Below are 23650 nucleotides of genomic sequence, written 5' to 3'. Positions count from 1 at the left end.
AGTAATAAAAAAAATAATTTTATAAAATGATTTTATAAAGATGATAAAACGCGTATCTGATAACTTCAATTCACATTCTTGTAAAAAAAAATCAACTATATTTTTCTGATAGTACATGCATGCATACCAATTAAAAAATAAAATCAATTTATTTGCTCAAGAATTTGATGGTGGTAACAAAATTAATTTATTAATTTAAGTTGAAAACAAAATGAAAAGAGAAATTATTTAGAAATTTAATTTACTTCATGAAAACATTAAAATTGTTATTCTTATAATAAAAATATTTTATCTAATTTATTCAACTGACATTTTTTTTTTTTTTCTGGATTAATCTCTAATGAGAAAAAAACCAGTGCAGCTCCTCTTCATTGTTTACGTTTAACTGAAACTAATTAAAAAATGAGGTTAACATACGTGTCCCTCCTGAATGAATCTTCGAGAACAAAATACCCTGGATTTTTCATTAGGCGAAAGGGACGGTTCACAGTGATGGGGACTCGGCGAACTGTGTTTGGTTGGAATTACCTTCGGCTCTGACTAAACTCGTTTTAACACCCAACTGACTCGAGGGAAGAGAAAAAGGCGGGTGGATTTTCTTTTTCTTCTTCTCTCTGTTTTTTTTTTTTTTTTTTTTTTTTTTTTTTTTTTTTCAAATTTGACCGCCATGAAAGCTCCAAACAGGTTTTTAACAATAAAGCAGTATCAACTCAGCATCGCTCATTTTTCCTCTATTTCCGCTGACTTTACGGACCAAATACCGAAAACACAAAAACGAAAAAAGAAAAAAGAAAAATACAAACACAAGAATTCTTTCACAGTCACTGTTGATTTCGGTTCTCTAAAGGACGACGAAGAAAGGGAAGGAGAGGGTTTCCATTTTACTCCATCAAAATGCAGTTGGCGAAACTCGATGATTCGCCGATGTTTCGGCAACAGGTTGCTCATATTTTATATTGGGTCTTTGAGTGAAAATTATTGATCAGGATATATTGCTTCATAACGCTTATAAATTTCACGTAAATGGATGGTGCCTGCGACATGTTTGAAGATCTGAATGCAGACGATTCTTTATATTAGTCTTTTGTTTCTCTTTTTTCTCTTTTTCTTTTGTAGCTGATATATGGGAAAGGTGTCTGTTTAACTTGTTTCTGCTTGGTCGCTGTTTTTACATAATCGTGCGGCATTACTGCTTGATTGCCTTTTTATTTTCCAAATGTTATCATGCATCATCTCCTGTTCATTTGACTTGTCATGTAAGTTTTTTGCTCTTTTGTTTTTTGTTTTTTTTTTTTGTTTTTTGTTTTCCTTTCTGAAACTTCATTACGTTTGTTGTAAGTATTTGTCTTACGATATAATAAAACATACAAGTAGTCTGCACAATCGTTGACATATCATGGGTGACCTCAATCTTCTTGAAGCTCCTTTAAATCGTCAGTGCATCATAAGAACTCTAACGGGTTCATTTCCTATGTCTGAGAGAAGCAGCCTTCTAGCCCAGACCTTAGGTACTGTATCTCAACACACCCAAAGATTACAAGAAATACCTATGACTTCTGTCATTCATTGCCATTCGTATTTTGAAGTTGTTGTATTGGCAAGACAATTGTTTAAGATGGCTTTATGCTTGAAGGGATGTTGTCTTCACCTGGTCGTCAAGGAAGCAAGAGTCTTTTATTTCAAATGCTAATTGAAGAATCTTGTATCTTGTTACTCAATAGGCAAGATCTTTTATTTCAATGCTGAGGCGTTGCCAATGTATAGGTTCATTTGGTTTCTTGACCTTTGCCAATTTGGTGGTGAAAATGAAGTTTTATTATACTGGCAATGGAAGGCAAACTGGTAGAGTTCTAAGGACGTAGTTCTGAGTTGGTTTACATAATAAAAAAAATGTGTCATGGTTTTCCTCCTTTGTCTATTATGAATATAAATTATGGGCGCATTAAGAGAGAATGCAATGATTTCCGAGTAAGTAAATACTTAACACTTTGATTAATTTCTTTCATGTCCCCTCTAGAAATTAGACATGGAATTTATTATAATGAAAGGATAGAAGTGGTTTCTGGTTTTTCTAAAACTTAGGAACTGCCTACCCTTATCTTATTTCTTATCTTAAATACACACTGCAATACACTCAACTGCCAAGGAAATTGGCAAACTCATAAAGAAACACCTGGAACACCTGATCCTAAAACTAGGCCAGACTTATCGTGGACTATAAACTCCTTCCTTCTTTGACGCATTTTGGCAAATAGCATGATTTTCAGATTCCTAGCACCATCCACAATGCAAGCTAATGTTAAGAATACAGTTAAGATTATTATTTCACCAACTCTTTTGATCTGACTTAACATGGACTATAAATTCCTTGTTTCTTTGACGCATTTTGGCAAATAGCATGATTTTCAGATTCCTAGCACCATCCACGATGCAAGCTAATGTTAAGAATACAGTTAAAGTTATTATTCACCAACTCTTTTGATCTGATGTCATTCTACATGAATGTTTGATAGGTTTTTTAGCTTATACATATGCATGTTCATCTTCATGAAGTCAGAAAGATGGGTTGGTTATTGAATGAAATGACTGCATTTTAATTGTCTAATTTAAGGGGCATTATTCTCTTTTTCATGCAATCTATATAATTTGATGTGAATATTCACTATAGTGTTATACATGTAGCTTACTTGTTCTACTTTAAAAATTGCACCAATTTCCTGCAATGCAATCTATTTAGTATAGCATGTTCGTAGAATCTGTTCTGGGCACTGACTTAAAGTTTATTGTACTTTTCATGGAGTAGATACAATGCTTGGAAGAATGTGCTGAATTATTGAGGGCAAGATGTTTAAAATTTTATAAAGGATGTCGAAAGTACACGTATGTCATCATTATCCTTACTTTTCCTTTCATTTGTTTCATCAAGTTGTTTAAGATGTAAATTTAAGTGTGGATATTGGCAGAAAAATGACCGTCAATCTTCTAACTGGAAAATTCTAACTTTTGGACAAGGCTTACAAAATGGAAAATATAGGCTGTACCATCCAAACTAAATCCATGTGTATGTTCTACCATCCAAACTAAAAATTTTGAGCTTCTAACTAAAGTTTTGATCTGGAATGCTGGGAGTTAGTTGTGAAATATCTCACTTTGATTCTTTTCAAGTGCCCAAAATAATGTGCTGAGGTTACAAGGCGAGAGAAGAGTACCTTTTAGTTACAGAAATCAGCAGATTCTGCATGATCTGGCATGTTATAGAAACATTAAGATAGGCCTTAACTAGTTGAAGTCTCAGTGCGAAGCATGTTACTGTTGCCGGAAAAGAAATGCAAATTGCCACAGCTGGCAAAACTTTTGTTTCCCATTCCTAAGGGCTTAACGCTTTATCAAACATAATATATTTTTCTTTTTGGGATAAAATATCAAACAGATAGTAAGCAATGTAAATAGTTTAATTCATATTTAATGTGGTGCTAGGGATGGAATGTTGAGGAATTTCAAGAATAACTATGGGAAATACCTAACTTAACTGTTTACCATACTTCAACACACTGCTTCACTTGTGAGGCCACTGAATTTACAGCTTGGAAAAAGTATATACTTACCATATCTTCTGCTCAATTAATTAATTTATTATTTTGATATATAAACGGGGCAGCTAAGAGTCAAACTTGACATCTGGCATGTAAAATAGCAGAATTTGATTACTAGTTTTCTAAAAGCTTAAGCTGATAGAAAACGACTCACTTTTATTAGTTTATACATTCTAAGAGGAAGTAATTCACAGGAATATAGAAGCTGCTTGATATATATTATACATTGGTTACTGGGCGTTTTCTTCCATAAATGGTAAATGATATCTATCCTCTATGTAAGCATCTCTATGTTAAGCTGTCCAGAAGCCAAATATGAAGAGATGGAAATTAGTCAAGGAAAAATCATGTAATTTTAAGTTAGAATTGAACCGACTATATGAGGCTTGTCATTCTCGTTACTTATAATCAACAACCCCTTATAATCAACAACCCCTCAGTGCCAGTACAATCATTTTACTTCTTGACCATTATACTGAAGATAATAAAATTATTCCTAACATAGGCAAGGAAAAATCATGTAAATTTAAGTTAGAATTGAACAGACTATATGAGGCTTGTCATTCTCTTTACCTGTAATCAACAATCCCTCAGTGCAAGTACAATCATTTTACTTCTTGACCATTATACTGAAGATAATAAAATTATTCTTAACATAGGCAAGGAAAAATCATGTAACTTTAAGTTAGAATTGAACTGACTATATGAGGCTTGTCATTCTCGTTACTTATAATCAACAATCCCTCAGTGCCAGTACAATCATTTTACTTCTTGACCATTATACTGAAGATAATAAAATTATTCTTAACATAGGCATCTTGTTCTCAAGTGATCATGGGCACTCAGTTCTTTCTAATTATCAGGGAAGGGCTTGGAGAAGGATATGATGGAGACATTGCCTTTGTAAATGCCCTTGAAACGTTTGGAGGAGGCCATAATGATCCCATTTGTGTTGCTTTTGGAGGTATAAGTTTTTGTTCACTCTCAATGTATCTTCCCTCTCTCTCCCTTTGAGGTGATTTATGAGTATCTTAATTATAGATTCTTTTTTAAAGAAATCTGAGAATATTTAGCTCACCGGATTAGAGTGGGGCACAGAAGTGGAGTGATCTCATCTATGTTATGTTTACTTTTCTTATATCTTTAGTCCTTTTGTGCAGTTGTTTGTGCAATTTCTTATTGTGCTCTTTATGTTCTTAGAAATTTCGATTGTCAGGAATTTGGACATACATTCTTCCTTGTAATTGACCACCGTTTCTTTTGATGTAGAGGGATGTCCACCTTTTTTCATTCTTGATTTCAGTGATTCACATAACATGGTGGCTTGACAGGGTTGAATAGAGAGCACATGAATGATGTTTTCTTTCTATATTTGCTGTTGCATGAATAATATTCTTCTGATTCAGTGGATTTAAAGATGTGGATGTAGCTAGGAGCCATGATCATATGGATTATCTATACTTTGTAGCAGGTTTCAGTTGCAGAATGATCTTAAACTAATCTCGAGTGTCAATGGTTGCATATTCCTCAAGTCCAAAACTGTGCTTAGTCTCTTAAAATTTTGTTATTAGTGATCAAATTTGTGGCCAAGATATCTCATGAAGATGTATTATTGTGATATTACATGCAATTTTGCTTGCTCCATTAGGCTGGCTATGCAAGTAATTGAGCTCATATACTTTATATTTTCAGATTGGCAAATCTGTTCACTTTCTCGCTTAACATGGCAAGCAATAGTTTCTCAAGTTATTGCACATGCTATCACACATATCTCATGGTGGTTTCCCGTATTAATAAAATTCAAACAACCTAATGATCTACTCTTGGTGCTGATGAATTCATTTATTCTCTCAGGGCCTGTTATGACCAAATTCACAATTGCTTTGAGAGAAATTGGGACATACAAAGAAGTTCTTCGGTCACAGGTAGTAAATCTCATGGCTTCTGTTATCTCACTTATCTATAATAATCAAAAAGGGGTTGGCTTGGATTTTCACAGATAAATCTAGTTTACAAACAAAAAAAGAAATAAAGATCAAACACAAGAACATAATCATTTTCAAATGGTTCAGCCCATTAGGGACACTTAATGGCTATATCCTCTCATCAAGTGTCCCCGTGAATTTAGGCTTTATATATATGTATTTTTTAAATTCTAAATAGTAGTGGAAGGAATTTATTACTGTAGCAAGGTCCCCTAAGATTGAATTCAATGTTGTAAAGTGTCATTTCTATGTCCATGGTGGAGGCATTTTATGTGGTAATAATAGACTCTTAAACAGGCTTTATCTTTCATATGGTTTATGTTTCTGATGAGGTAAACCCAATAGATTCTTTAACTATATTTTGATAGTAAGTACCAGCATTTTGGCAAAAAATGAAGTCTATCATGATTATACTAAATATATATACGGGAAATCAGATGATGGCCAGATAAGTGAAGGAAGAACTCTGGACTCTAGGCTTGGAAAGACATTAATAGACATAAGCGCTTTAACAGGACTCTAAGTCTTATTCCTTTTGCTACTTTTTGGATAATTTGATAAGAAAGAAATCAGATGGTGGCTTATTTTTGCATTGTCTTGGATATCTTGTGTTAAAGAAGAACAAGGCTGGTTGCTGTATAACTTTTAACTCTCATTGCAAGAGTTTGTATTGTTCACCATGTCTGAAAAAGGAAATAAATGGATTCGTATACCATTTCTATGATAACTTACTACTTGTTCTTGGTGGTTTTTGGCTTTTGTTGTATGAAAGATGTGCCCTTGAGTTAGTTTCTTTTCCCTTAATCAGAACATGCACGTCTAAATTCTGTTCTCCCCAGAAATATTTTATGAAATATTATAAGAAGTTTTAGTCAGTTACATATGTTGACCTTTTTAGTTGGTCCTCTCAGGTAGAGCATATGCTAAACGATAGACTGCTACACTTTATGAATGTTGATCTGCAAGATGTAAAGGTACTGTGTTTTCTTTTATTTGTAAATACGTACTGATGTTGGGAGAGAGAGAGGATAAAATGGGTAATAGACCTCAGGAATTGAATGACAGTTGTATTAAGAATAAGAAGCTAATGAAGAACTCAAAACCACTCTTTATTAGAAAAGTGAAACAAATCCCTACCCACAAACCTAAACAAATTCTACAAGTCAAAAGACACTTGCACTAAATTCACTGTTGAAAAATCTCTCAATCTTCCATCTTAATATTAGAAAATTAATCTTCCTAAAAATATGAAATCCCACTGATATGGAGATTTGATTTGATTTTTTCTTAGCAGTTGTAATATCCTCATGTATATGCTCATTCTCAATATATAAGAAATTCACTCTCTCTAAATTCCACATTTACAAGTCCAACAGTACATATATATTATCCACTTCTCTGTCATTGAGATTGGAATAAGACCAAAGTCTCTGACAGGCTGACCAAAAATCTCATGTACCGGTATTTGGTAATTTTACATCAATAGCTCTCTACAGTAACGCTAAAAAAACGTTCATTAGTTTTATGTAGGTCATGCTAGAGCAAAGCACCTGCCACAGCTACAAACAATTAGAAGACTACATAAATATAGCTGAGACAAATGGTACCTATGATTTTCATCACATTTGATTTGAAAAACTACGTTTATAAAGTTCCAACGTTAAGGATTTTTGGCATATTAAAGAGATTAAGGTTGTGCACTGTCGAACATGTTTTAATGCTGTTTCACACAATACCTAAAGTAACTTTCTTCTTTATTTGTAATATTTGCTTATTTTGATTTTATGGTTGCTTATTGAATATTATGTTTATCGTTGTTCATTTTTTAACAATTTGTGCAGGAAGCCAGAAAAAGATTTGATAAGGCCTCCATTATATATGATCAGGTACATTCCGAATCTTGAAAGTGTAACATACCTACTTTTTGTGGATTATCTTTTCCTGTGACCTCTAATCTTTTACCATTATGGTCTTTTACTCCATTGCCAATTGCATTTAAGCTTAATTGTCATGCTTGTTTACTTCAACTTGAATGTTTTGAGCAGGCAGGAAAGATGTATCATGTGAATGGATATAATGGTGGTTGTCTGTGTTTATGTTTACTAATTTTAGTATGGAAAACAAGGAAATATGGCCATATGATGCAGGTGTTTGAATTGTCAATGTATATGAGGATTCAAGAAATTCTAAAGGCCAATGCATCACTAGTTCAATATGGACTATTAAGCTACTTTCTGATTGGAAAAAGTTTAAAGGATGATGATAACTCTAGTGGACTCTTACTTACAAGACAATTGGATTAGAAATTAACATTGTATCATGTGCAAGAGAAAGAGTTGATTTGTTGAGTTGCTGAAATACGTCTATGAGTACCTCAACCAATTGAATGCATTCTTTTTAAACAAATAGGTGAATGATTTCTTGATAATCCCGTAGTTGCAGAATGAAATTTCGGTAATAGCCTGTTAGGCCAAGGAAATGCTGTGGACTTCACTGATATGGGTTTGTAGCTAGCTAACCATGAACTCAATTTTTCTCAAGTCTGCCTCTAACACCCTGATGAGAAATTAGACGACTCAAGTACTCTATCTCATGTTACAAGAAGGAACACTTTGCCTCTTTAGCAAATAATTGGTGTTTCCTCAACAAGGTCAAGACATTTTCCAATTACTCAAAATGCTCTTGCACATTGAGACTGTAAATTAGTATATCGTCAAAGAAAACCAACACACATTTTTGGAGGCGATCTTGGAATACATGGTTCATCAAGGCTTGGAAGATGGCTGGAGCATTAGTTAAAATACAGGACATTACTTTGAAATTAAAGTGTCCATGGTGTGTCCTGAAGGCAGTTTTATATAGATCCTTCTCCTTTATTCTAATATGGTGGTAACCTGTCCGCAAGTTGATTTTGAAAAATACAGCAGTTCTCCCAAGTTCATCCAGTAAACCATCAACGATATAAATGAAAAACTTATCTTTCATTGTAAGTGAGTTGAGTTCACTGTAGTACACCCAAAATCTCCACCTTTCATCAATTTCCTTGACCAACAGAGCCATTGAGGAGAATGGTCTATTATAGGTAAGTAATTCATCGTCTTGAGACTTGCCTTTCAATCTCATTCTTTTGAGAGAAGGCATGATGATGGCCTTATGTTGACCAGAGTGGAGTTAGATATCGGGGAATGACATGATCATACGGTCAGTGAGGTTGTAAGTTTGTTCTCTAAATATATCACTGTAAGTGGCCAGGAGTGACTTTAATTGTTCTTGATTTCCTTCTGTCATCTAGGTTTCTAGCACTAGAAGATTTTGGTAACCTGGTAGCGACTTTGTCACCATATCCTTAGAGAATGAGATTGCCATATCCTTAATAGATTGTTTCTGTCTAAAGGAGCTTCCTCACCCACTGCCTTTGGTAGTGTTCATCAATCTTTCTTTCTGCTCCATTTTGGGTGATTAGCATATCCTTGTAAGTGAATTTTATTGTAGATTTAGCAAAGTCAAAAACTATAGAACTATACTGTTTCATTTAATTCACTCATAATATCTTATCGGAGCTTCTGAATCAAATGATTATGAAATTGTAACGAAAACAATATCCTTGCATTATCTAAGTCACATCTGAAGATTCTTCTCTGCTAATAACTTTTTGGCCATTAGCTACCATAACCGTAGACAGCTTTTCATTAAAGAATTTGTTTTTGATAAACTTAATAGTGTTCATGTCGAGGAGAACTTCTATCATACAGGAGTATTACTATATGGTGGCCTTCCAAAACTCTCCTGACCTTGAGAGTTGCTCCCGCTACAACCTGTTCTATTGCTTGGAAGGATAGAGTTTCTGTATTTTTTTCTAGCTCAATTGTTCACCTTCCTCTTGTCCCCCATCATCGAGGTTCTCAACTTCTTCTGGTTCCTCCATAGCCATCATTGTTTTCGCTCTGCACTTATGACATGAAAAATATTGATCTCCGCGTCAGAAGTAAGTCGAGGAGCTCCTTTTTGTGTCCTATTCTTTTTGGTTGTACTTGTTGATTGGGTACTCAGATTTTTCCTTATCCTTCTTGCTCGGCCAAATTTATGGCTGTCTAATTTGGAGCAGGATAGGATGAGCTCTTCCCAAAGCAGTTTCAATTATTGATTGTTCATTAAGCAAATCTTACTTAAAGGCTTGATGAAAGAATTGTGTTTTTAGCAACTTTATCATATAGGTTGTAATTCTGGTTTAGGACCATTGATGAACTTAGAAAAAAAAAAGAACCGCCTTAGAAAAAGTAGCTTTATCAGTCATCATGAAGGTCCCTAAATGTTCAAACTGTTCTTGGTACTCTAGAACAATACCAACTTGAGCAAGCTTATTGAATTCCTCTATGAAATCTCTTTTATTAACTCCTCTGACCTTCTACATAATTTATCTATAAACACTTCCCATTCTAATATTTTGTTCTTAGCTTAACACTCCTAGTACTACATATCTGCAATTTCGTTCAAGAGTAAATAGGCAGTCTTCACTCTCTGTTCATCAGGAGTTTCATTCACAGAAAATATGTAAGGCACATTCAAAACCAAGCTTTCGAGTCGCTACCTTCGAATATGGGTATCTCAACCTTGGGCTACGAAAAGTTATTAACGCTTCGCACTCGGCCCTGAGTATTGCTATCCCAGCCTCGTAGCAATGTTGGCGTTGGCTACATTCCTTTATCCGATTGAATAGGAGGTGGTTGAGGACTTACCTGACTACTCGATTCAGTACCCTGCACATTATTGCGCAACATTTTAACAATTTGGTCAAACTATTGTTGGGTTTGCCTTTGTGACTCGTGCATTTCAGTGATAAACTCTGTCAGCCTCTAATTAACGTCTTTGTTAGATCCATCTGATTGCTGGAATTGATGATGCTCAGTGAGCACCGATTTTCCTTTGAATCTCATCATTGGGAATATAGAAGGTTGTGTTGCCTCGGAATTCGAGTACTCTAATGCCACTTTGTAAAGAGCCTTGGTCATTTAGGCTTCATGAGTTGAACCACAGCAGTCAATGTTCAATTAGAGAAAGGAGAGAAGAGAGGAGAAAAATAAGAGAGAGACGAGGAAGTCTAGAAAAAGAGAGAAAGAGGGGGAGAGTGAGAGTAGAGAGGAAAATTTGAATTGATATTTGAATTTCTCGTATGACTCATTAGCTGTTACAATTCCTACTAATACTAAATTAGATAGTCGGAAAGGAACAGAAATAGAAATAGAAATAGGTTCTAACTAACTTGGCCCGCCAAGTAGCAAATTAGTTATTCAGTTTACATCTAATTCATGTGCTTAACATACAACTGTAAGGGTTCGCTCCAGTTGCTTGAGCTGACAACCTGCAACCAAAATGGATACAAAGTTTTAGAATTCTTACTTGGACCATGTGGATATTTTGGCATCTTGATAGCTGGAGGGATTATGGTACAGAGAAATAAAAAATAATTATGTAATAATGATATTTTATATTGTATTAAGAATCTTTGCCTTCTTTAGGAAATATTAAGTGGTTTAGTAAGTTAAGAATTATTTGAGAAAATTTCTTTAATGTGTATTTGTAAAAAATGGTTGATGTGTATTTTATTGTATATTATAGTTTTATATATATAGATTTTGTAGAATGAAAAAGAAAATAGACAATTAATTAAAATTAATTATATGGAGTATATTTTATTTTTATACCCTTTAACCTAATTTACTACATAAAGCATAATTGACTCTTATGCCCTTTAACCTAATTTATCATTTTTCTAGCACTCCTCAAGTTGGGGAGTAAGTGTTGTCCATCCCCAGTTTGTCAATAAGAGTATGAGATGTTGGATTGTTTTAGCGTTTAGTTAACACATCTGCTAGTTAAAAATTGATAAACATATATGTGGTACATATTAGGCAGTGTTAAGTTTTTCTTTAATACAATGTCTATCAACCTTAATATAGTTTATTCGGTTATGTTGCATCGGATTGTGTGAAATATTTATGATTGGTTTGTTATCGTGATATAGGTGCGTGAAGTTTTCTCATTTGATTCCAAGATCCTCTAGAATTTTTCTTATTCATATTAATTTACTTACCTCTTTATGCCGTTGTTTGAAATTCTGATTCTGTATTTGATTTTGCAATTACTTTTTGTTTTTTATTTTTTAAGGTGACTAGGTTGCCCAAGGAAGGTACATTATCCTATAGTAGACTTTTTATATATAATTGACGCTCTATAATCCGCATTAATATGAACTTGTAGGAGCAATTTATTACTCTTTTTGAATATGATTCTTTTTTTACCTGATCTTTTTAGGTAATACAATATTTTATAGGTTTTTTGTAGCTGCACGTTTTTCAGATTGTGCATGAATTGACTTATAACACTCACTGCATAGATCATGTCTGGTATAATGTGAGATAAGTATATTAATTTCTAAATTAATTTTTGATACATTTTCTTGTTCACTGTTGTATTTTATACTATTTCTAATTTATGGTTAAAATTAATAGAAATACTTGCAGGTTTACACGCTAACTTGTCATAATCTCTCAAAATTATGAATGTATTTCTGCTGAGAAATAAAAATTTCAGACTTTGATGGGACAATTTTCAAAAAATAGTTCAACTTATCAAGTTCCTTGATCTCAAATTCTTCCACTTAACACTATTTTAGTATTAGTTTTTTTTTTCTCATCTCTTGTTACGATAATGTCATCAGTGTATACCAGGAGAGTTGTGATTCTTTTTGTTTCTGGATGTTTGGTGAATAGGGTATAGTCTCTTTGAGTTTGTTTAAATTCGAGTCTATCATCATCCTTACAAACCTGTCAAACTATGCTCTTGGTAGTTACTAGGTCTATACAGGGTCTTATTTAGTTTACATATCTTGTTTGGTCCTACTCCTTTATTAAAGATTGATGGAATATTTATATAAATTTATTCTTCTAGATCTCTATATAGAAATATATTTTTTATATCAAATTATTGTAGTTGGCAATCAAAGTGAAAAGCTAGTGAGAACAAGATTCGTGCAATATTCATCTTGGTTACTGGTGCGAAAGTCTCCTAATAATCTATTTCATATTGTATCCTTACTCTTTACTTGAAGTACTAAGTTTGTCCTTCAATTTTTAACACTTTTATTTGGTATGTCTGAATTTTTGCAAGTACATCAAAAATTGTTTCTGCTATCTGTTTTCTGAGTTAAGTTCACAGAGTAACGCACCTCCTTTGTCTACTAGCAAGGTTTGCAATCTTGTGATATCAAGAGTGAACTATTATGGAATTATATTCTAGCATAACCCCTTTTCTACTCTCTCTCTCTATTACAACAGAAGTGAACTTATTGAGTGATCACATTTACTCTTTTATTAAGATTTAGACTCGTATTTGATCATATTCAGGATTTAGTTCTATCAGAAATGCACAATCTTTTTCTATAAATATCTCAAATCAGGCAACATGTTTACTGCAATCCGTGGTCAAGCTGTGATATTGATTGAGTTTCTGCCACTATTTTTTTAATAAGTTAGAATATTCATTTATTTCCGTGCTTCCTTGTTTGATGGATCATGTCTTGACCATTAGATCATAAATTTGTGAGGCATTTTTGACTTTAGAGTAAGTTTCACTATTGCATCGTACACTGCTTTTGCTGCGGGTAGGAACATTATGGTTTATTGATTTCTGGAGACATGAAATTTCAAAGCTATGCCATGATCATGGAATCCTCTTTGTTCCAAGCATCTAATGTGGGATCTATATATTTTGTTTGGTACTAAGTATATGATTGAGTCTTCCATTTCCCTTGAGAATGGTCTGATTAATTGGATCAAATAAAATAATCCTTTCCCATGAAGTAATAGGCTGCCTGGATTGGCTGAAATTTACTGGTGGTACACCCCGTGTGAAAGTGGGTTCCGGTGCTTTGGGATGCTACCTCCACTATTCTTTGAGTATTTTTTTGATAATTATGATCAAATTAAAAATTATAGGAAAGATTTTACCAGGAGGGCAAGCACCTGTGTGTGTCTTGTTGGAGTTGCTGTGCGGACAGATTGGAGTTTGCCAGAGGAAGGAACAGTCTCAAATTGTTGTGTGAATGAACTGCAGACAATGGGAGTTGTGTGGCTGTGCATGCGGATGGACCGTAGACAATGGTGGGCAGATGTGTGGATAGTTTGCAAAGAGATGAGAGCTACGCGATTGTGCATGTTGATGGGTCAAAGGGATCGTGTGGCTTGAGTAAAAGAAGATCGTGCAGATTGTGCGATTGTGGTGGATTATTAGATTGGGTGGATCGATATGCAGAGGAGTAGTATAATGCGACTGCCACTAGGTATGCACATTGGCATGATTGAGGGAGATCATGGTTGAGGTCTGTGTGACCTGAACGATGGAGAGCGCTGTGGCTAAGGATGCATAAATGGTGGCAACTAAGCTTGCTTGTGTGGCTGGACTACGCGACTGTGTGACCTGAGTGATGGAGGGCAATTGTGGCTGAGAGATGCTTAAATGGTATGACCTGAGCAATGGAGGGCAACGGAGGCTGGGCGCTACTGAGCGACCGCGGTTGGGCTATGCACAGTTAGGTTGGTGAATTGGATTTGGGAATGAAGGGCAGTCTTAATAGAGATGCACAACGGTGTATGCCTGTGGTGGAGATGGTCGGTTTTTGGTGGCTGGCGGCTAGGATTGTGGTGCCCTGTAATGAAAAGTGGTCTCTTTTAATTCTTATTTCAATAATGAAAGCCGAATATATATATATATATATATAACTGAGATTGGAGTTTCTTTAACTTAAGAATTTGATATTATGTGAAAAATAGTTTATGTGCATTTTATTGAATATTATATTTTTATATATAACTTTTTTAGAACAGAAAATATACAATTAATTACATAGAATGTAATTTACTTTTACACCATTTAACTTAATTCACTACATAGGTTGTAATTGACCCTTTAACCTAATTTGCCATTTCTTTATTTTATCTTAGTTTCCTATTAGAAGTTTCTTATAAGTTTTTGCTATGTTAGGTATTTTCTTTTTCTATTTGTTGTATTATTTGTACAGTATAAATGGCTCTCTAGAATATTATCTGATATGTTTATTATGATTACTGTTGAGTACTATCAAAGATTCTGAGTTAATTTTAGAGATCTAAAATCTAATTTTTAAAAAAATAAATTTCTCTGTATTTTCCCTGTATGTCCTTTTACTGCAACATTGATTCTTGCTTTCTTTTCTTGCTATTTTATTTTAAGAAACTTTGCTTGACTTCCTCTCAAGTAATATGCATATTTATTATTCATTTTGGAACAGTAGTGTTTAGTGAATGTGAGAGGTTCAGGTCTAGATCGTCTATGAAGTCGGATTATGCAAAATTTTCAGCTACTATTTTGTTAATGTTGCAATTTGATACCTTTGCCGATGTTGTTACATAGGCACGAGAAAAGTTTCTGTCTTTGAGAAAGAGCACTAGGATGGATGTTGCTGCTGTTATAGAGGAGGTATATCCAATTATATTTTGTTTCTTGTTGACAATAGTAGAAGAAAAAATTTTGTTATGGGTAACCATCATTTTTTTTTACATCTAATTTGGTAGAGAGACATTCCAGGAATTGCACAGTGCCAGGTCCTCATTTGAGCAGGCTCGTTTCAATCTGGTAAGTTAATCTTCAAGAGGAATTTTGGATTCAAATAAATATGCAATTATGGACTTTAGAAGTTAATCACATACCTTCTGATCCAGGTTAGTAATCTCTCTAATGTTGAGGCCAAAAAGAGGTTTGAGATTTTGGAGGCTGTTGGTGGGACAATGGATGCTCACTTTCGATTCTTCAAACAGGTAAGCAGCAGTTTAGATGCATATACGCGTATGCACGAATGTCTGTGTGGTGCTTGTGTATGTGTTTTATGTGTATGCATGTCCGCATGGTGATGGTCTTTTTCCCTCTTTTTTTCTTCATCTTTCGGAAAATCAGATATCAGATACATCATCTTGTTGCCTTGCAGGGATATGAGCTCTTACAACAGATGGAGCCTTTCATTAATCAGGTTTTGTTACCATCACGCGTTGCACTCGTGAGATTGTAGAATATGTCGTTTAACTTGCTTTTCCTTCCTCTCAGTAAAAAGGGAAAAAGTAGCTTTCTTTTCAACGTAGATTGTATAGGCATTAGTTCCAACGATCCAGGAAAACTATAAAAGAAGAGTTCTAAAAGGTTATAATTCCTATATATTTAAAATCTACTTAAAAGGAATTTAAAATATTGTAATGATCAAATAAAACTTAATAATCTCAATAACTTCAAAATAAAACTTCAATGTGGAATTATGATTTCTTCTTTGGAAAAATTGGCTATGAGAACTTGAGATTGCGTAGGATATTGAACACGCTGCAATAGCACTCTTGTTCTTTAATTTTGTGAGCAAATCCTTCAAACAGTATTGGCTGTTTGCGGGCTCTTATTGGAGCAGCGAATTCACTATAATCAAGTGCAAAATTTGAAACATGAATAGTTAGGTCATCATCTTCAGTAGTCACCCTATTGTTGTTAGGGCATCTGCAATGGCTTTAATCTCTTGTAAATACTCTGTGGCTGTTTTGGACTCCTTCTGCGTCATGGGCTGTTCTCCTTTTGGGCTCATGCCTTGCAATCCAGATTGGTAGCAAATAATCAAGCTAGCTTGGTCTGGGCATCAGAGAATGTGGTGGCTATTTGAATCATGATGACAACTTCAAGTGGCGGTGATGCCATTATAGGATGCATGATTAGTTTGTCTTTACGAATCCAAGTTTGATGGCCAGGATCTGTGATGGCTGGACAAGGAGTTCTCCAATCACAAAGCCTCCAAGATCATAGCTAATCAGCAGTTCTGTAAAGGTAGCACGACATGAGAGTAATCACATTTGTGATACTAGATTAAGGGGTGATTATTGTGGAGTCAGCTGTAGACGAGGATTCAGGATTTGAAGCAATTTAGAGGCTAGGATCAGTGGCTCTTTAGAGCAAAAAATAGGTCCGATACCATAAAGCTAGTATAAAAGATGTAGAGAAGCTGATAGTTCTGTTGATCAAATTAGATATATATATATAGAAAGAGAGAGAGGTTTAAGTTTCTACGTGTACTCCTATAATTCCTCAAGTTAATGGCTACTAATACAAGACTTAGTAGTTTCCTTAGGTTTAAGTTTCTACATTCTCGCTTGAGAGTAGCATGATACGTTCTAAATTAGGCACCATGAGTTCAAGTTTCCTGTGCCAACTTTCCCTGTCTCTGAAAGTTTGAAGTTCAATTTCATTTGGATACTTAATCTATCTGGTTTTTCTAATTACTGAAGTCTAGCAGTTTCTTCACCTACTGATCTTGCCGAAGTTAACAATCTTTCGAATGATTGCCCTATACTTTTTTTCTTGAGGAGCTGGTATCTGTTTGGCTATTCATGAGATTTCTCTTCAGAGAAATTATGTTCTTCTTTAGTAAACGTTTTGATATCCTTGGCTAGAAGAATGTCATTTTGTGGCAATTTGGTTACAGGTCTTGGTGTATGCTCAACAATCAAGAGAATGTTCCAACTATGAACTGGCATCACTTAACGAAAGGATGGAGGAATATATGAGGCAGATCGACCGTGAAACTAGACAGCCCATTAATGGTTCTCCTATTAAAGATGGCTTGAGACCATTCTCCAGGAATTCACAGAAAGTGATTGAGGCTGTAATGCAATCTACAGCAAGAGGAAAGGTACTTTCGATATAGTGTTAACACTTCTGCAAGTTTTTCTGTCATTTCTGTGGAGTCTGATCTTTTCTTGACAGTCTTAATTTCCTTTTATAGTTTTATTTTACATTTATATTTTATTATACTGTGGATGTTCAGGTTGAGACGATAAGACAAGGATATTTATCCAAGCGTTCCTCAAACTTGAGAGGTGATTGGAAGAGAAGATATTTTGTTCTTGATAGTCGAGGAATGCTGTACTATTATCGCAAACCATGGAATATGTCTTCTGTAAGTTGCTGCCTCAAAGAGGGTCTGTACATTGTCAGTGTCTTCTTGTCCTTCCTAGTGTTAGAACTTTGAGCTTGTTTTTTCAGGCAATTGGGAGTCAATCTACCATATACAGGAGTACTCCCTCTGAAAATGGTTCTAGTCTGCTGAGTCGGTGGCTTTCTTCACATTACCATGGGGGTGTGCATGATGAAAAATCTGTTGCACGCCACACTGTAAACCTACTGACATCAACAATTAAAGTTGATGCAGATCAGTCAGATCTGAGGTTCTGCTTCAGGATTATATCACCAACAAAAGTTTACACCTTGCAGGTACAACTTCAAACTTCCGTTTGAATACATGATTAGAGTTCTCTCTTACTGAATCTTATAATGTGGCTACAAACCTTTCCATTGCAAATATTTCTTAATTACTTAATCTGATATGTACATTTATGTTTTGCATCAGACTCTTGAGTGTAGTAACTTGTCAATGCAGGCAGAAAATGCGGTAGACCAAATGGACTGGATTGAGAAGATAAATGGAGTAATTGCTTCATTATTAGCTTGTCAGTCACCTCAGAAGGTAATTACTACGATTTTTGTTAAGAAAAATAAATTAAATGGGTTGGTTCATTTTTGTTTGGGTGAATCCACTTAACTTCTTCTGGGATTGTTATGATGTCTGGTGGTTTATTTTGTGCTGTTTTTCTGCCTTCTAGTTTGAGGCAATTAAAAATTTTATGGAGCTCAAATATTCTTATGCATATCTTATTAGTATGTCAATCGTTGTAAATAAGACTTAGGTTATTAGGAATTTGTTAATCCGTTCTAGGAGACAGTGTTGCCGATACAAACATCTATAGACAGACTGTTTGGCTATGTGCTGTAAACAAAAGGGATAGCAAGTTCTTTCTAGTTTCAATCCATAAAATGTCTACGAAGCATTTTATTTATTTATGTACCTAAAATATTATCATCTGTCAAATTGCAGCATCTTTCTAGCCCCAAAGGAAGTGGTGATAATTGGTCTGCCAGCGATACCGGTTCTTTAACTGATTCTTTTCATGCTGATCAGACTGAAATTAGGGAATGTACGTCTGATAATCTCATGTCTGGGGTTCACTTATGTTTAGCCGGAAGTTTACAACAGCAAGAATATAGTTCAAAGAGTGAAAAACCAATTTGTGTCTTGGCAAGAGTACCTGGAAATAATAAATGTGCTGATTGTGGTGCACCTGAACCAGATTGGGCATCTCTAAATCTGGGTGTTCTTATATGCATTGAATGTTCTGGTGTTCATCGTAATCTGGGGGTGCATATATCAAAGGTAAATCTTCTCGGTCATATTTTTGAAAACTTACCCCCTTCATTTCTGAGAGGTGCTGTTTCAATTCTTTTCGAAGAAATTTTGTGCAAGACATTAGGAATTTTTATGTGTGCAGAACCTTATGGTTGTCCCTTCTATTTCTGTTAATTCACATGAATCTTGTGGATGACCTATCATGTAGGTGAGATCATTGACACTTGATGTTAAAGTATGGGAACCATCAGTTTTAGCTTTGTTTCAGTCTCTGGGCAATACGTATGCAAACTCAGTCTGGGAAGGGTTGTTGCATCCAGAAGGCAAATTTCCAACTGAAGATGCACAGTTGGGGTAAGGAATAAAATATCAGTTTAATTCAAAATCTGTCTCTTTATATGCTAACAAATTGGTCGGATTTTTCTTAGAGTTTCCAAGTCCAGTCACAAAAAGTTTCTTGTAAGGAAGCCCAGCCAGAATGATCAAATTTCGGTGAAGGAGTTGTTCATTCATGCAAAGGTATTGCTCTATTTGTTCTGTCTTTTCTTGTCACTTTTCGATTTTTCTTTCTCATCTTTAATCTTTTGTGTTCAATAAATGACAAAAACAGTTTGAGGGTTGTGAGGAATATTTTGTTGAGCTGGTTTAGAAGCATTTAAATAGTGTTTCTTACCATTAAAATTATAGGATTGAGTTGAATCTAGTATTTATGTGGTTGGAAAAGAACAGAAATCATTTTGAACGAACAATTTAGTTCCTTCATCAACAAGTACAGTCCTAACTTTTTTATGCATCATATTATAAACTGTTAGGAATTCAGTTTTTCTTTTCTTTTTTATTAATGACATAGTTAAATCCAATTTCCTTAAAAGTTTAATAAATGAGGAAAAACTTAATACTATTATTTATATATTAACATGCCTTTTTATTCACATGCCTGTTAGGCTGAAAGATCAAGTACAAATTTACCGTAACCTGTGCTGAAATTAATTGACAAAAAAATGAGAGGAGTACATGGCATCGGTGATATCCTGGGCATGCCTGGTGCGCAGCTGTGTGCACGTATGCACGCGCGCCGCCTCCTGCCCATGTGTTTGCACGGGCAATGATCCCGTGGGATCCAGGTTGCTCGTGGTATTCCTGCTTCTTGCGGGATTGTGCATTCGGGAAGTGTTTTCTTTGGCTATCCTTGCTCACATCACAACTGTATTATCCTTACCATTACCTCTCTCCTCATTGGCTGAGGTAATAGTACTTAGAGGTTTGCTTTTCCACTGAAGTCAGTGAGAAATATCAGAATATTTTCATTAGTTTTCTCCTACATTTTCCCGCCCTCTCTATCTCCCTATCTTCTCTCCTTAACCTCCTTTCACTCTCCCTTGTTCTCCCTGCTATTTCTGGCATGGTTGCTGAAATCTATGAGCCAGAATCCTGACATATTTTTAGCCTTACAGACTGCTAACATTTTTTTATTGACTCATAAAATCTCATGTTATTATAGAAAAGAAATTTCTTCATTTAATTTTATTTTTGCAGTCACTCTTTTCCCATAAATACCGGAGTTGATGACATAATAATTAGACTAAAATGCAATTATTTTTGTGTATGTAATTTACACATGAATTGTTGACATTTTATCAGTAATTAATTGTTAATCAAATTAAAAATTTGTTTTAAAATATTACTATTACCAAAATAATATTAGTAAGTAATTACATATAATAGTCACGGTATTGTTTCATTCAGTGATAGAAAACTATTGTCTAACGAGTACTTCTTTAGTTATACATTGTGTTTTGTACCAATTACCAAACATGTAAAACCAAAGAAATTTGTTTAGGCTAGTGTGTACCAAAATACCTGGGTTACCTCATATTTTCCTATTTAATTTCATGTTGTTCAATTATTTCATTGACAAGAATGTTCCTTTGGATGTAATTACCATTTATCAGTAATATATTTGAGCTGGTTTTGTACTCTCCTATTCTAGGTGATCTATGGCGCCGTTTGTGACTTTGTGTTGCTTTCCTTATGAGGTTGCTAAATTTTTTATATTGATATTAGAAGGATTGATAATTGATTAGTCTATTTGCCGATCTTCTAAGCTAGTAACGCACCAGAAAAAGAAAAATTGGAGCCTTGGACTTAGATTTTTACTTGTCTGAAAAACACAAGTACAACAGAGCCCTAGGGTAGACAGCCACTTAGAGACTCCATCTTGCCAATTGGTTCCCTTCCAGGCCTATTCTAGGCATGGCAGTATGTTTATGGAGCTTTTTGTTGTCCTTAGATCTGAGGATTGATGCATGCGGTCCACCTGGGGCTGTGCAGCCACTAGCGGCCATCTCCTAAAATCCTTTTTCCAATACCCTCATGTTAGTGATACCGTCTTGTTGACGGCTAGTCCTATCATGCCTCGTTGGAGACATGTTTCCTGCATAATTTCCGTCCTTGGGTTAGGTTAAAGAAAAACACTATAGCCCTTAAAAACTTTATCTTCAAGATTTCTTTCCTATACTAAGAGAGGCCCCATTCTCTTAAGCGCATGTTAGCATTATCCTTGTTCATCGTACTACTGTTTCCCCACTCCATTAGGTGTTTGAGTCAGGTGTATTAATATTAAACTTATTTTCCCCACGCCCTCTTTTTATGTCCCATCTATGAATGCTCTGCTCAATAAGCCATAATGTTTTGAACTTTTGGAGTTGGATGCCTGAATTATTTGAATCTTTATGCGATTGCAGTATGCAGAGAAGGTTTTTGTTCCCAAAATAAAGGACAGCCAGCACCTCCTCTCAGTGGCGCAACAGATGTGGGAAAGTGTCTGCGCCAATGATAAAAATGCAGTTTACAGCCATATTATCTGCTCTGAAGCAGATGTTAATTCTATCCATGGGCAAGCATCTTATAGTACAAAATTACCTCTGTCCAAAGTGATGCAGTTGGAAGTGAACGAAATCCATGAACGGAAGTTTGATTGCTTTGCAGGTGATTCATTGGGCAAGTGCCCAAGCTATTCAAAATCATCAGAAAAAACTGAAGATCAGGTCATTGAGGAATGTTCTGATGGCTGTTCTCTGCTTCACCTAGCCTGCCTAACTGCTGATATTGGCATGGTGGAGCTACTCTTACAGTATGGCGCAAATTTGGATGCTTTAGATTCAAGAGGTCGGACTCCACTTCATCATTGTATTATCAGCAGGAGATATGCAATCGCAAAATTGCTACTTACGAGGTTATTCTTTGTTTCTGTGAGATTTGTTTTCTCCATATTATGCTTTTCTTGATTTTAAGAAGTTGGAGCAGAGAGTGGCTTTCCTTTTCGTTGATTTTCTTTATTTCCATTAATTGATTTGGAATTCTGTTGTGGTGAGGAAATCTTTATTGGCAGGTCAAACCTGTTTCCATTTTTTTGCTTTTACAATATCAGCATATTTTCTCCAAATATTTCACTTTTAACACCATATCCTCATCGTCAAAAACTGGTTCACTTTTCTTTCACAACAGTCCCCAGGCCAATTATCCCGATAAGAGCAATGCTTTACTTTATCAAGTTAAATAGACACTGTCAAGTAAACTAACATCTATAGCTTTCGCCTTCTGAGTTGACCATCTCAATGGAAAATGAGACTGTAGAATCATCTTTATTCTTATAATCAAATATGTAATTCTTGAACTGAATAGTAGCGTGGAATTTACAGAAGAGGATGTAATTTAGTCCAGTTATGAAATTAACAAGCTATGTGGTTTGATTGCAGGGGAGCTGATCCACAAGTCGCAGACAGAGGAGGTAATACGCCCCTCCACTATGCATCAGAAACAGATCTTGCTGACAAGGAGATCGTTGCATTCTTGGCAGACATAAGGAGATGATATGCTAGAGGAAAAATACTGAAAAGAAACGAAGAATGAGAAGTGTCAGGTACCGAAACCTCTGTCCTACGCTCCAGGAGATTGTAATGAACATATATGCAGATTGAATTTGGTGTTGAATGAATTCCAATCAAAAGCAAATTGTGATCCTTGATTTTCTGCGAGCTTATATACACCCCCCCTTCTGCTTGCGACAATTTGTTAAATAGGATAGGATCTTTATGGAGGGTTAGGGAGTCTTTATGTTTTCCAGCATAGTTTCTACCTTGTATATATATATATATATATACATATGTTTATTTTGAGCACGGTGAGGTTGAAAAATCACAGTACCAAGACACCGTGCAGCTGATGTCAGTTGAGAAAATAGATGTTATTTTACATCATGAGAAAGAAGTTGGTTGATGAGATGATTAGTATAAATTAGATTTCTGTTTGAAATAGCTCGTAAAGAATAAGGAGTTTCTATAAGAAAACAAAACTTTATCCCTATATATATAGATATTGGATAAATGCCCCGGGTGTATCAGTGGGAAACTCACTGAATCTATATTATATTCAGGAAGGTGATAGTTTAAGTAATTTAATTTTTTATTAAGTAAATTCAAATTTACCTTCATTAGGCCCCATTTAATGATTTTAATGAGATGGTAACAACTAGACGCTCCCTAATTGGTTCTGAATTTAAACCCATCTGTTGAAAAATTACACAAGCAGGCGATCAGTAATAATTCCACTTTATCCCATTAATAATTATATATAAATAAAAGAAACACGCATATATTTGGATATAAAATTATCGATTTTTAATTTTTTTAAATATAAATTTCTTCTGAAAAATAACACCTATTCGAAACAAAAAAATCCAAAATGATGCCTGCTCAGTAAAGCAAGGT

At 34.9% G+C, this 23650-nt stretch overlaps 1 protein-coding gene across 3 annotated transcripts; it reads left to right on the top strand.

The window, feature by feature from the left end:
* Positions 1-447: 447 nt before the first annotated feature.
* On the top strand, positions 448-23164 carry AGD1 (ARF-GAP domain 1). 3 transcript variants are annotated; one of them, XM_088210694.1, is made up of 19 exons: positions 448-939; positions 2804-2880; positions 4457-4557; positions 5448-5518; positions 6490-6552; positions 7420-7464; positions 15026-15091; positions 15200-15247; positions 15334-15429; positions 15597-15638; positions 17124-17330; positions 17466-17597; positions 17684-17911; positions 18078-18164; positions 18573-18908; positions 19090-19235; positions 19310-19400; positions 21626-21777; positions 21870-22009. In XM_088210694.1, the coding sequence occupies exons 1-19, from the start codon at positions 895-897 to the stop codon at positions 21871-21873; spliced, it is 2037 nt and encodes a 678-aa protein (XP_088066820.1). In that variant the 5' UTR covers positions 448-894; the 3' UTR covers positions 21874-22009. The 3 variants fall into 3 exon arrangements, with proteins under 3 accessions (XP_088066820.1, XP_088066819.1, XP_088066818.1); XM_088210693.1 differs by adding an exon at positions 22640-23164 and having other exon boundaries at positions 450-939; positions 4407-4557; positions 21626-22116; XM_088210692.1 differs by adding an exon at positions 22640-23164 and having other exon boundaries at positions 452-939; positions 21626-22116.
* Positions 23165-23650: the final 486 nt, after the last annotated feature.

Source organism: Carica papaya, chromosome 9 (genome assembly GCF_054855325.1).
Source record: "Carica papaya isolate Zhongbai chromosome 9, ASM5485532v1, whole genome shotgun sequence".
NCBI classification, from domain to species: domain Eukaryota; kingdom Viridiplantae; phylum Streptophyta; class Magnoliopsida; order Brassicales; family Caricaceae; genus Carica; species Carica papaya.
The sequence above is the reverse complement of the archived record's forward strand: the minus strand, read 5'-3'. Positions and strand labels throughout refer to the sequence as shown.